The following is a 14,773-nucleotide window of genomic DNA, read 5'->3' as shown; positions in this document are numbered from 1 at the left end:
GTGACGCCCTGCTTCCCAACCTTCAGTTCCTTGACCCTGCTACTGCCTGCTGCTTGGACCCTCAGCCCTGCACCATCCGGACCCCGTTCCTGCTTCCGCACCACCATCTTGTCCCTGGTCCTGACGTCCTCAGCCAGGGCTTCAACCGCCTGCCGACCGGACCGTGACAGACTGAGCAACAGGAGCTCACCCCATTGTGGGGATTCGAACCGCCGGCCTTCTGATCGGCAAGCCCTAGGCTCTGTGGTTTAACCCACAGCACCACCCATGTCCCAATATAGACATAAATTGTCTAGTCACCAATAAAATGAGGGTTTGATTCTTGTATAAAAAGGCATTGCTGTGAGAAAGTGAAAATGATCTGCTTCATAATCACTTCAATAAACTGTCCATAGGGAAATGCATTTAGCCCACTTGTAAAGAAAACCTTACTTCAATTTGTTCATTGAACTGGAATGTTGAAATAATGATTGTTTTCCTGATTATGTAAATGTACAACAAAAACAAAAACCCATCACTTCCTTAATTTTTGGTAAATATTCATGGACTCATAAGATGACATGGATAAGAAAAAAAGCGGGTGGGGACTATCAAACCAGCTCACCTGAATCTAAAACCAGCACACCATCTGGCAGACAGAATTCTTCCCATAGGACCCAATATAACTTCAGCAAATGCCCTTTAATGTATTTTAGGGGGTAGTTGTGGAAAGGGAAACATTTTAACTTGTCAATTCTTTCATAAATTTCTTGTACGTGCTTAGGCCTGCAGCTTTAGCTTTAAGGTCCAAGGACAGAACATGTGCATGCTTTTGTAAAAATTGTTTCAATTCCTAGGTAAGGAGATCTACTCAAAGCCACATTATTGCATTTCTGTCAATTAGCACTGAGGTGGAACACAAGATAAACATTGACTATTTTAAAATGCATAAATAGAGGGGGGAAGAAAGTGAAAGGGGGAGCATGATTTTAGTACAGGGTAGATATCTGTCCTTATATTTCTTCTCTGTAATAGTATGGAACCTTATTATTCAACAAGGATAATAATGAAAACTGAATAGAAAACTAAATAAAAAAATTCCTTCAGTAGCACCTTAAAGACCAACTAAGTTAAGGTGTTTAAGTTTAAGGTGCTACTGAAGGAATTTTTTTATTTTGCTTCGACTCAGACCAACACGGCTACCTACCTGTGAATAGAAAACTATTTGCATCAGCCAATCTTGTGGCACAGTGGGTCAGTGCGTCTGGCTGTTAACCAGAAGATTATTGGTTCAAGCCCACCCAGGGACAGCTGTGGGCAGGATTCCTGCATTGCAGGGCTTGGACTAGATGACCCTTGATATCCCTTCCAACTCTAGAATTCTATGATTCTATCATCTTTCATGTAAAGTGGTGCTAGCTGAATTTGACCTGGTGTGTAGAACTGAATAAACTCATTCATCATAATGGACATTTAATATGTTTCTACCACATGCAGTGCCATGGCATTTGCCTAAAAGAAAAAACAGAAGTGTCATGTCCAGATGAAACATCCTTAGTGGGTCTTGAACTGTCCAGATGAAACATCTGTTGTGTAATTTCAAAGGCGGTTCAAAGTCTTTGATTACTGACACTTCTCAAGAAGGTCCACAGGGTATCCTAGGAGAAGCTAACTATCCCCTTTGCCTGCTTCAGTTCTTTGAACATGAAAGACACTGCCTGGGTGGTGGGGATGTAAAATAAAATACTGACTGGGTTGTTTCTGATCCAGGGTGTGGGGTGCATAACATTGTTGGAACAGGTGTGGCAATTGCTCCCAAAAGTAGAAGCTTGGATTTTTCAAATTACAGGGCTATCTCAGGTTAAGAACTTAATTCGTTCCGGAGGTCCATTCTTAACCTGAAACTGTTCTTAACCTGAGGTACCACTTTAGCTAATGGGGCCTCCCTCTGCCGCCGCTGCGTGATTTCTGTTCTCATCCTGAAGCAAAGTTCTTAACCCGAGGTACTATTTCTGGGTTTGTAGAGTCTGTAACCGGAAGCGTCTGTAACCAGAGGTACCACTGTATTTAAAAACTATAAATTATGCCTGAGACATTATGCTGCTCTGGATTACATGTTCAAGCTGTAAAAACAGGAAGTATATGTTGTGCTTTGTAACATAGTTGGATTCCTAGTATTTGGCGGGGGGGGCAGTTTCAATTTATATATTTTCCTTAAATGATTGGCTTTGTTTAGGATTGACTTTTGTAGTTCCGCATTTTTCAGGGACTCCAAGACTTTTGCAAAGGATTGTTTGTTTTATTTGGAAGTCATCCATGTAAAAAAGGGCAGGGGCATTCATTCCATGCCTAAAGAACTTGTAAGCTACTGTGAATTGCATGGTTCACAGACTGTTTAGAGCTAGCTGAATCTGGAGCAAATTCCCTAATATTGTGCACCTCCTTATGGCAACTCCTGCAGCTAAGCTGGTGCCAAACATATAGCTCTGCTTTCCTTTGGACCGCATAAGCAAGGCCAAGAGCAGGGTCTTGTCAACTGGGCAGCCCAGGACCTCCATAAACACTGCCCACGCTTGCGCCCTAGGAGGTCTCTTTGGTGCTGCTAACACAACCGTTTGACTTCACCCCAGAGATACACACCATTGTCTCTCAAGGAAGAGACCTTTGGGTTTGCACACTTCCTAGTTACCCTTGCTTATTCAGGGAAGTGTGGTTTCCAGTTTGTTTTGGAGAGCAAGTACAAACAACAGTTAGTGATTCAGATGCAAAGGAAATTGGAGTTTACATGGACAAGTAAGTGAGGGTTGGAACAGGACAATGTGAAGTGTGAAAAATAAGGTGAACAAGCTAAAGGCTTGAACATGATTGATATTTCGGCACATATTTGATTAATCCATGGTTTGTCGTTACTTAAGAATTGTCCTGTCACTATCTATCCATCCATGTCCATGGGTGGGGGGCTGCTCCCCTAAATCAAGTAAAGCAATAGAAATACCTAACTAACTGACCAATCAGTTCTGCCCCCTTACAAAAATCCTCCCCCCCCCAACAAAAATCCTGGCTACACCCATCTCTGTATCCTGTACAACCATTCAATTATGTATTTAAATGGACTTCTAGACACCCATGTGGATTTACTTGTGTTACCTTCAAACTGATCTGAAAACACCTTAGTTGATCTGAAAATAATGACCCGATTTTGAACTGATGCAAAAACATCCAATGTTTGGACAGTACCTGTTTAGATATGGGATCACTCTTTTGCACATGTAGATGAACAACCCGGTATTATTACTGGATTCTACCCATTGTTAATGTTTTATACAATATTGCTTACATTGAGATCTGCTGCATAATACAATTTTTGTTCTTAGCAAGATAAATGACTGCCTAATTTGGGGGGGAGGGGGCATATAGCGAGTCTTTATTTTTGTGATCAGACTCCTTGTTTCCCATAGTGTTACTACCTTACAAGCAGATGGCTCACTTATTTATTTAAAATAATAATAATAATGTTTTCAATAGCATAGATAACTTATCCAACACACACACAACAATAAATTCACACTGAAAATAATGTTTTTGTTCTTGTTTTCTGTTCTAGATGGATAGAAATCATTTGTTAGCAGTGTAAAGGTCACATGCGACCTACTCTGTTTGAAAGATAATTTCAGTCATAAGCGTTTTATGTTTAGCAATGTAATTGTCAGGAAGTTGAATATCACAGGTGCAGCAGCCAAAGCAGATAGACTGTGCAATTTTACACCTGTTGTTGTTTTATGTAAAAGTGTATAAAATTATAGGATTTAAAAAAGAATTATGCATACTAAAGAGTTTGTATAGTATAGTGGCTAAGATACTAAGGGTGAAATTAGACATGAAATGGTAGATCTGTGAATTGGATTAAGTGAGAAGCTGCCTTAACACCAAATGAGACTACTGGGCTATGATCTAGCCCTGTGGATCTAGCCCTGTATAGTGACTCAAAGCAGGTCTCCATTGTTCCAGACAACTGTCTTTCCCATCCCTGCCAGGAGATGCCAGGGATTTGAACCAAGACCCTTTTGCTTTCAAAACATGTGCTCTGTCACCGAGCTCTTCCTTGTATATTTCTAATATTTTCAGCAAGTCAGAACTACTTGGTCTTATCAAATCTTAATAAAAGGGCTCAGTTTTGATTCAGACTGTGGTGCTGGGGAGGGGGATTTCTCCACTAATTGGCAGTCAGAGATGATTGGATCCTGTTCAACAGATGTAGCTTCCACTCTGTGAAGGGAGTAATTTCCAGACTCTGCTGACCACATTAGCATGTCATGAAAATAATAATAATGCTGGTGTTCCATGAGAAATAAATTCATGCCATCATTAATCTCTCCTTTGAGTAGCTTATCTATTGAGGAGGCTTGATTGCTATATCCCTATGTGTCATTGTTCTGGCCTTCCAATCAGCTTCAACTGCAGGCCAATAATTGCCCAATCCAATCATTCACAAGCAACAGGGCAGGATTCCCCTCTGTGGGTTTCTCTGAGGCCAACGAATTCTTACTCATTGTAGATACTAGAAGTCATTGAGTTTTAATTGAGTAAAGGTGTGCTGTGGCTGCTAGAAATTTGAGTCAAATTTGAGCATCAAAGGGTGTGTAATCCAAAATTAATTATACTTAAATGTGTGGAGATCAGTGGCCCTTAAACACAGTATTATGGCCAAAACTGATATCAACGGAATTAAAGCTCATCATACTTTCTCAATGCAGATTGTACAAAACGTCATTCACTGGGGAAATTATGCTATGGTAGGAAGCAGATTCTAGCACAAGATTGACTCAGGTTGTTAACCTCTTTTAGAGATGAACACTGCAGTTTTCAAAGGGTTTTTTTAAGGAGCAATACTGTAGTCTACAACCATGTTATTTTAATCAGTTAGCAATAAGCCCTGGAAAGCACATTTTGGCATGGTTAAAAACTACAAGCAACTTCTATATCTCCACTACCTAACTCTGTTTTTTCACGCACTTGTATGCGTAGCTAATATTGAGAAAGCACTGCTAACAAAGATTATACAAGCTTCAAGATGTTTCCATATGCTGGCTAGCCTGCTGTAGCTATTGTGAGCAATTCTTGAAAGTGGCAATTTCAGTCACCAGAACACAACAGTCCCGCCAAATTCACACTGAGAATTCAAAGTGCTTCACACATATTATTTCAGCACATCTTTACAACAGCTCTGCAAGGTAACATTTATCTTCATGTTGCAGATCAAGGGTTAATGATAGGAGAAGGCAACATAATGGCAAAGGTGGGATTCAAGCTGAGAACTTTCTCAGTAACATCTCTGATTTCAGCTGTTCCACTACACTACACTAGAAAAATATGCACTAGCAATTGGAGATTACTCAGTATTGATATTATCCAAGGTGAGGTGCTTGTATATATTCAATTATAATTTTTGCTATACAGAGGTACCTCGGTTTATGAACACAATTGGTTCCGGAAGTCTGTTCATAAACTGAAGCGTTCATAAACTGAAGCGAACTTTTCCCATTGAAAGTAATGGAAAGTGAATTAATCCGTTCCAGATGGGTCTGCGGCGTTCGTAAACCGAAAATTCGTAAACTGAGGTGTTCATAAACCGAGGTTCCACTGTAATGTGGTAAAATATATCTGTAAGGTTCATTAACACCCCAAATTAGATTAGCTTTGGTTAATGTTGCTTCAGGAGAAGTAAATGCATAAGGAGTGAACCCTACAATAATCTGGAGTCCCTGAGATGGTTGTATGGTGCCTTGTAAGCCTCCTTCCAGCAATTTTTGCAGCCAAGCTGGTACCATCTTTATTGCTCTGCTTTCCTTTGGACCACATCAGCAAGGTCGGGGGGGGGGTCTTGTCATCTGGGGAGTCCAAGACTTCCATACACACTGCCCAGGCTTGTTTCCCAGAGAGGTCACTTCAGGGCTGCTAACACAGCAAAAACAATGTGGGAGGCAGCAGTTATGAATTACTGGTCTCTTCAGCCACAGCAGGTGCTGTGATTTTCCAGGGTTTGGCTTAACCTCCAGAAGTGTACTCCATTGTCTTGCAAGACTGATAGATGCCAACAACAATGTTGCTTTAAGTTTTGTCTTGTCGTAGATTCATTCCCCCACCGCTTAGCATATTTTTTTTGTAATTATTTCACTGTATTTAAATCATGCTACATTTGCACCATCCCCATTTTGTGATCATCTTGACATTTATAATGTCAACTCTGCAGGCTTGCATTAACCTCATTTTGCCATCAGTTTGATGTGCTATAGACCTGCACAGCAATAATTTAGCATTCATCATAGCATGTGCAGTAATGTCTCATTAGACTTGAACTAACAGAATTTTGTCTTCATAATTTGCCATCATAATAACCAGGTCTTCACAGATTTAATGTGACAATCTTTTGCTTCTCTTCCTAAAGCTGTGTAATCATTGTGATCCTTGGAGAGTTCAAATGAAGTCAATGTAATTAAAAGGTAGTTTTCTTTAAGTATCAGGACATGGGCTACTTATCAAAACAGAATCTTTTGACCTATAGTTCCTTGGTTGCATGTATGAAGCTACCTTGTGCCAAGTTAGACTATTGGTCTATGTGGCCCAGTAGTGTCTAGTCCAGGATTGGGGAAGCCTATTGGACTACAGATGTCATTTGACTGCAACTCCCATCATCCCTGAAATTGGCCATGCTGGCTGGGGCTGATGGAGTTCAGCAAATGAGGTGCCACACACCACATTCAGTCCTTCAAAGAATCACATGTCAGTTTACCCCTGCAAATTCCAGGGCTATCATCATGCCTAAACCACTAAAAAAGCTCATTCTTCAGAAATATAGGTGATTTAATAGGGAAATCACACACAACCTTCTTCAATAATTCAAGGAGAAGGAAGGAAAGTATTTCTCCTTTATTTCAGATAAATTTCTAGCTACAAAAAGTGTAAGTAGCTTTCTAAAAAACACTAACACAAACAGCATGTTTATTCCAAGAGAGTTTCCATTCTCACTGAATGCCATCATATAGATGCAGTATACAGTAGTATATTTCCTCACCATTATGTATTGAAAACGTAGTTTCAAAGAATTACAAGAACTGTAGTGGCCCTGTTTTCCTTTTTTTTAACTGAAGAAGCTAGTTGAGAGCATATTGGGAATGTTGTGAGAGGCTCTTGCTTAAAAGTCAAAAGGGGTTTTAGAAAGAGCAGCCTACACTGCTGAGAACAAGCTCTGAGGCTGTTGTGTGTAAGAAGCGAATAGTGGGATAAGGACCATTCACTCACCTGCAAGTGAGATCAGTGTGGAGTGTAGAAAACAAGTTATGATGATTCCTAATGGAACTTTCAGCTTTTTGTCACTGGTCATTTCTCTAGCTGGATTTAACAAATATGATGGACAGGATATGATGACATAACTTTAAATGCCAAAATTGTCTGGATAAAAGGCTCGAAAGGTGTCTGGTGAAAAGACTAAAAAACAGAAAAAGCCAAACCTAACTGTTACAAGATGTGATGCTAAATATCAGGGATATGCAAAAAAAAATTCCATACTGTATACAGACACACATATACATGTGTGTGTGTGTGTGTGTGTGTGTGTGTGTGTGTGTGTGTGTGTGCATGCACAAATGTTCCCACACCCACCCACCCATGGAAATTAAACCATCTAAATTAAGAAATGAGAAGCATCCCAGATGTATCTGTCTTTGAATCAAACTGCGGGCTTACCACAGCATTTCTATTAAACATCAAGCCCTTTAACTATTGGAAGCGTTTGGATCCAAGGTCCAACTGGAGGATAAATCCAATACTGAGTAACTCTTTTTGAAGAGTTACTAACTATAATTACTATAATTACTAACTATAATTTGGGAAGTTTAAAGAATAGGAAAACATTCTAATCATCTGAGTGGGATATATCTTTTTTTCAATCTTGTGAACTACCTTGGGATCTTTTGATGAAGGGCAGTATATAAATCTAATAACTTATGAAAATTGAGATGAACTGCCGCGTTCAGGAGTTCAGTATCTCAGTCATCATATCATCTCCAGTGGTAACATCTCCCAGTGGTTTTTCAGATCAAATAAGTTGGATTAGTGTGGGCTAAAAATGAAAATAAATGCAGTAATATAATAGGCCATTAGAGTACATTTCACTCACCCTGCATTGTCTGTTGATTTTGAAGAAGAATCTACCAGAGCTCCCCACCACCTGCATGACTCAAAACTCATAATAATAATTTGCAGCAGTGAAGACTAGTGCCTTCTTTGCCTCCTTAGTACATCAGCATCAGCTTATGTCTGTGCAGCTTTCCCCCCCACACACACACTTTTAAAAGATAAAAATTTACTCCACCATCCAAATGAGAATACAAGTTCACTCAGAAATCAGTCCCATTAAATCCTATGGGCCCTACAGGCATAGCCTGAAACAATGCTTTACTGAGTAATTTACAGTGGAATCCTGTGCATGACTATTATGAAGTAAGTCTCTTGGAGTTCAGTGGGGCTTACCAGGAGGTATTATCAGTTTGGAGCCTTAAAGTACGCATTGACCTGTACATGTCTAATGCACTATAGAGTACCTACCATTAATTACACAGAAGATATGATATTTATTGTGTCCACTTATTACACTTATATTGTTTTTATTTTTGCATGGGTCTTCCCACAGCTTTCCACCCAGGCATGGGCAACAATGAAACCTACTTTGTTTTAACAATGTAACAGTACTGCCGTGCTGAAAACTCCTTAATTTCTCCAAAGATTTCTTTGTCTGCAAAAGAGGCTTTTATCCTCCCCATTTTCATTCTCAAGCAGCTTTCACATTTCTTTGGTGTTGTATTGAGCTTACTTTATCATTGCAAGATGGCCATGCTCTCTCTCTCTCTCTGTGTGTGCCATTTTCATTAAATATTTCTGCACTGGCCTCTGGCTGCCCATGCTTCCTGATCTGAGAAAGTTCCATAGGGTAAGTCCTCACAAATAAAATAAAATAAAATCCCTGAGCTTTAATTGAAGCAGGGGAAGCAGAGCAAGCTGGATGAGATGTCTACCATGAGAGAACAGACTTGCTGGTTTTATAAGGGAAGGTCTTCCCCTTCACATAAAAATACATTCTTTCCGCACATACATACATATTTCAAAATAAAGACTTCACTTAACAATAAACAGGTGTCAGATCCATAGCAGGCAGTCTCCTCACCTTCTTGTGAGGAAAGCCCACCAAAATATTTCAGGTTCCCCCTCTCCCCACCTCCCAGTCAGGAAATATTGGCTCTGAGGAAGGCTGCAGAGTGCAGGCCACTAGAGAGGGGATTTGTAGAATGAATGGGAACTCACAAATACTCCTCAGTAGATGATGGTGTAGCAAACATAGCTGCCAAGTTATCCCTTATTTTAAGGGATTTTCCCTTATGCTGAATAGGCTTCCTCGCGAGAAAAGGGAAAACTTGGCAGCTATGGTAGCAAACTCTTCAACCGGGGGGGGGCATTCACTGGAACAGACAGCAGGTATACTTACCTGCCTTTACTTTGTCTATACAGTGGAACCTCTGTTTATGAACACCTCGGTTTACGAATTTTCGGTTTACGAATGCCACGGACCCATCTGTAATGGATTAATTCACTTTCCATTACTTTCAATGGGAAAGTTCGCTTCAGTTTATGAATGCTTCAGTTTATGAACAGATTTCCGGAACCAATTACACCCATGCTTCGGGTTAAGTACGCTTCAGGTTGAGTACTCCACGGACCCGTCTGGAACGGATTAATCCACTTTCCATTACTTTCAATGGGAAAGTTCGCTTCAGGTTAAGTACGCTTCAGGTTAAGTACAGACTTCCGGAACCAATTGTATTTGTAAACCGAGGTACCACTGTACCTGTTCTTGTGAACTACTGGATTAATTCACTTTCCATTACTTTCAATGGGAAAGTTCGCTTCAGGATAAGTACGCTTCAGTTTATGAACAGACTTCCGGAACCAATTGTGTTCATAAACCGAGGTACCACTGTAGTGGAGGAACAGCAAGACAGTTTGAAGTGGAAGGCCCTCTTCTGTATTGGATGACAGGACCAGTAGATTTACACAGATGCAAGTACATAAAACTGAATGGGAAATGTATCTATAACACATCCTGAACAGCATTGCACCAATTACATCTGTGGCCCACTGAATCCTAGCTAATTCAAGCTTAAAGAAGAGTAAAAACTTGGCTTTAGACTGTTGATTTAGTTAAAAGACTCTGAAGGGTCTCTTGAGGGTTTGGAAATTGGTAAAGGAATATTATCTTGTGAGGATTCACAAGTGAGGTTGTATGTAATAAGCAATTTTTTACTTAGACTCCTAGTTTTATCAACCTTTCTTGTTCTCAAATCCTCAAAGCATTGCTACTGTCAATTTCTTTTCTCTTGACACTGTGCTTCAAATTATTTTCAACATCAGTGCATGACTTTTGGACTCTGTGGGTTGCAAATTAATCCTTTATAGGCAGCTGAGGTACTCTATTCACTGATGGTTTGTCAGGAATTAATTTGGCTACCACTATGAAAAATGATAGGGATTCTAATCTAAAGGATAAAGGAGTGTGTTAAAAATCAGAATTTTATTAATGTTGTGCTTAGATACCCAGCCAAGCAATTATTTATTAATTTTAATTAAATACAGATAGCAAACCAAAATATGACAGCAACCACAACACAAAACCTGATCATTTTGAAGGGATTTGAAAAGAAAGCAGTGACCTCCTGTTAGTTACTATTTAATGGCTTCTTCTTCATTTCCTTGGGAGGTCATTTCTTCCTTGTTCACAGCATATAGAATTATGCATTATCTAAGCTTTGTTGCAGGGTGGCTGGACAAAATCAATCTTATCAGTGTTTTCCTGGTATATTACTCATGAAATAACCAGCTATCTAAGAAGTAGTACTCACTAATTATCTCAGAAATGTAATGTCAAGGAGAAAATGCCCACGTAGGGGGATTTCCAAGGTTAGTTGCATTAAGAGTAGACACCCTGAAATCAATAGACTTCAGTTACTTAAGTCATTGAGTCTACTCTAAAGATAACTTAGTTGGACATTACTCATTGACTGCAAAAGTATACATATAGCCATTAATCTTTTGAGCAAGTTTCTCAATATAAAGTATATGGGAATATTAAGAGGCGTTTATTTGTTTTTTAACCAAAATACACATTTTGAATTTTGACCAAATTCTTAAAAAAATGCAAAGCAATACCCTTGAATTTTGCTCTGATGTTTTCAGCAGCACTCTTATGAGTAAAGCATATTGAACATAGGGATATAGTAAGCTGTCCTATGCCTCTTGTTCAGTACTGTCATTATTCACCGTGGCTTTCCATGATTTCAGTCTTGAGGTTTTCCAAGTGCAACCTAAAGAAACCAGGGATTGAACCTAGAATCTTCTGCACACAAAGCATGCGCTCTACCACTGAAGATATTTTTGGGGGGGGGGGAGAAATGTGTGACTTATAAGATCACGAAGAGTCGGACACGACTAAACAACTAAACAACAACAATAAGATGTTTATATTTTACACATTTTAATCCCTTAGGGTGGAATTCAATGTCATGCTTTGCCAATTGTTCTGTCTGCACATGGAATCTAGTTTGCCAGATGGAATGACACACACCCCCTCGGCCTCTGTGCTGTTATGGGGGGTTCTCCTAACCCCGCTAAGTCCATTTGAGGGGGTTGGGGGTGCACAGGGAAAGAGTGGATGGAAAGGCCCATTATGCAAGTGAAAGTCCTGGCCCATAATGCACTGCTTTATTGTAAACCATTGAATAAAAAGTTGAATCTGACCATTGTACTAGATTTAACTTTGGGGGAACTTGTGCTTTGGAGTAAGGCATATATTACACAATGCTTTGTTTCCCGTGTGTGTGTGTGTACTGTTAGAGTTCATTTAGTAACAGCAGCAAGGATCTCTAATTCCCATGCAAACGTTAGTACCAGCAGGGGTGAAGCAAAGGAGGCTGGCGGCCTCAGAGCCCAGGTAGACTGCACTGGCATAGAACAAGGGCATAGAAATGTGTTACAAAATGCTTCTGCAGTCAAAAAGGCCAAAGGGTTATAATGGAAGAGGAGATGACTGGACCTCCCCGTCATTTGAGATCGCACTATTGACTCCACTATAGCCAATTACTGTCAGGCTCCACAGAGAAATAGTTTATATGGGGTGAAAAATGTAGGATGTGTGAAGTGTGGAGAAAAGGAGCCAATGAGGCTTGGCAGCTTTCCTGTTTTTTATTCAAGCAACTAACAGGAAGCGTGCCTGCAATGGAGCTGTGTCAAGCCAGCAAATGATTATTTGGGGTTTGCTGAAGGTGAATTGAGATAATGTCTGAGGTGAATAATGCTTTTTTACCACAGTAAAGTAAATCTAACAGGTACCACATATTTGGAATTCCAGCAGAGCTACATATATTGTCTTGAACATGGTGTAATTTGCATTCACCACACATTTAATGCTTATGCTTTGTTCCATACGTTTGCCTCTTAACAAGCGGGTAAATAAATTTCCCAGAAGCTATAGTGGCCCTGGATACTCAAAGGAGCAACAGAATACTATGAATCAGAGCTAGGAATGGAGGAGAAATTTGATTCTGCATGCATTTATAGCTGAATCTATCAACTTTGCACTTCCTGAACAAGATGAGGAGCAAAGCGCAGCTATCCTTCAAAATTCATACGTATCCAAATTTTGAGATGCAGTACTCCAACCAAACAATGTATTCATATATTAGGAGGAAATGTGCATAAGAATGGAGATATTTTTGCTAACATCCAAAAAATGCATTGTATTAGGGAAAATTGTTTGCAGAAATGTGTACATTAGTGATGTCTTCTTGAGGAGAACTGGGTTTCTTGAATCAGATTTGAGAGCCATTCAGTACAAATCATCACCTGTGTGTCTGTATTTTGTTCACTTCTACATTCATACAGATAGGTTACATGAGTAGAATGTGGAGTGGCTTACTGGGAGGGTAGGAGGGCAAGCCAGTGGGGAGGCCAGTGCTGTGTGGACCCACTGGCAGATTCTCCTGTTGCATCCACACAGTGTGAGCCTCCCCTTTGCTTCTCCCTATTGGTAAGCCTCAGCTATGGCAATGCCAGAAGGCCAGGGGCATAACCTTGCCCCTCCTGGCCAACTGGACTGACAATATTCCTATTCTGAAAGAAAATGAGTTAAACAGAGACATAGTAAACACATGTATTGTGACAAATATTACTTGTCACGTTCAATATGCATGAGTTTACTGAAGACAGTTTTTTTTAAAAAAAGTGTTATACCCCCGTAGGTTGGCTTGTTTGTTTTTCAGGTTGTTATTTTGGTATAGCATTTCTCAGGTTGGAAGGGTTAAGTGTTTCTTTTCTGGAAGTATTTCCAGAGTGGTGAGGTTAGATTCAATAACTATTGAGGCTCTGGCATTCTTATGATTGCTGAATATGAATATAGCTGTGGGGAATTGTGGTGGAGTAGAAAAACTCCACCGCCAAGTTGAAAATAAAACAAGAAACGTAAAATAAATGCATAAAGTAAAATTCAGATTAACCCAACTAGATGCTGACAATGTCTTTGGAAAGTTACCTCAGTCTGCAAAGGCTTCTCATCTTCATGATGGCGATCACAATCTGATCTGCCAGGCATTTACAAGAGAAGCAGTACTGTCGCCGTAGAGTTGTTTTGAATGTTATCCGGAAAGCTGCTCCACATCACTTAAATCCATTATACATGCCATTCTGAAAACAGAGCCTTATATGTAGAGTTCATCAGCTGGCCTATTATGGGAAGCCAACTTGTTTTGAGGAAAGCGTGCTTTATTGCTTCTGCGCAGGTCCTGGAATTTGAAACATCTCAGGGCCTCAACAGAACCCTGGCATCAGTTACTATGTCGGCTTAGTGGAAGTTAGAATCATGTTATTCCCCGGTACAGAATCCAGTTCTGAGAAGCAGCTGACTGTACACTGAAATTAACAAAGGGAATATTAAGGAGATAAGAGGATTTTTTTGTGTGTGAAATGCTGCTTCTTGTTGAGACGCAGCCATCATAATTTTGGTTTATTTTTGCTGGCTTTTAAAAAGGACATTGGAACAGTGTCACTGGACTGTAGTACTTTGGGAAACTCTGTTCGTGTTTGTCTTGGATTTTCTTTGATGCTTACATGCTGTGGTATGAGGAAGAGGAAGAATGTAAGTAGAAAATGTCTGAAATCCCTTTATCATTGCATTTAAATCTGTGACATAATTCTGCTGAGGTCAGTAGGAAAGCCCTTTAATAGGATACATTATTGGGGGGAAACTCACCCCAATGATGCAAAGGTCGACTACAGAAAAGTGAGAAGGGGTGCCTGTATTTTAGGGTTGCTTAAACAATTACACTTAAATAGAAATTCATAGAAATAAAATGCTATTGCGTGAGGACACAAGGGGCATTTCTAAGATTCAGTATTTACTAAAGGTTTCTGGTTGGGACGGGGAGGGAAGTGACTGGGATAAAAATAGATTTTTCATTATTGTTTTTAATAGTCTGGCAAAAGTTCAAAAGACTATCAGCTGCTCTGAATTATAATGGCATATGCTGTTTCACTGCCCTGATTGATGTACATGGAATGGGATCTTGTTCATTATTTTGTAATAAAGTAGTTGAACACCCACTGCACCTTTCCCCATCTCCCCCAGGAAGAAAAGAGCCCTAAGGTCGCTCTGGTGTTTTTATGCCTGGTGTTTTTGCGTTTGTCCTCACGCTTT

General features: G+C 39.9%; 1 protein-coding gene across 10 annotated transcripts in view; it reads left to right on the top strand.

Annotated features, from left to right (window-relative positions):
- DMD (dystrophin) overlaps window positions 1–14,773 on the top strand; it is a 1,020,507-nt gene that overhangs the window by 122,243 nt on the left and 883,491 nt on the right. The window contains exon 1 of one of the 10 annotated variants that reach the window (XM_035114378.2): window positions 13,422–14,215. The exons of the other annotated variants lie outside the window; for them this stretch is intronic. Within the exon in view, the coding sequence (XP_034970269.2) occupies window positions 14,188–14,215 (28 nt within the window). The 5' untranslated portion in view covers window positions 13,422–14,187. Of the gene's footprint in view, window positions 1–13,421; window positions 14,216–14,773 lie in introns of those variants that run through there. 10 annotated transcript variants of the gene reach the window in all.

The sequence above is a fragment of the Zootoca vivipara genome, chromosome 4 (assembly GCF_963506605.1).
Source record: "Zootoca vivipara chromosome 4, rZooViv1.1, whole genome shotgun sequence".
Lineage (NCBI taxonomy): Eukaryota > Metazoa > Chordata > Lepidosauria > Squamata > Lacertidae > Zootoca > Zootoca vivipara.
The sequence above is the reverse complement of the archived record's forward strand: the minus strand, read 5'-3'. Positions and strand labels throughout refer to the sequence as shown.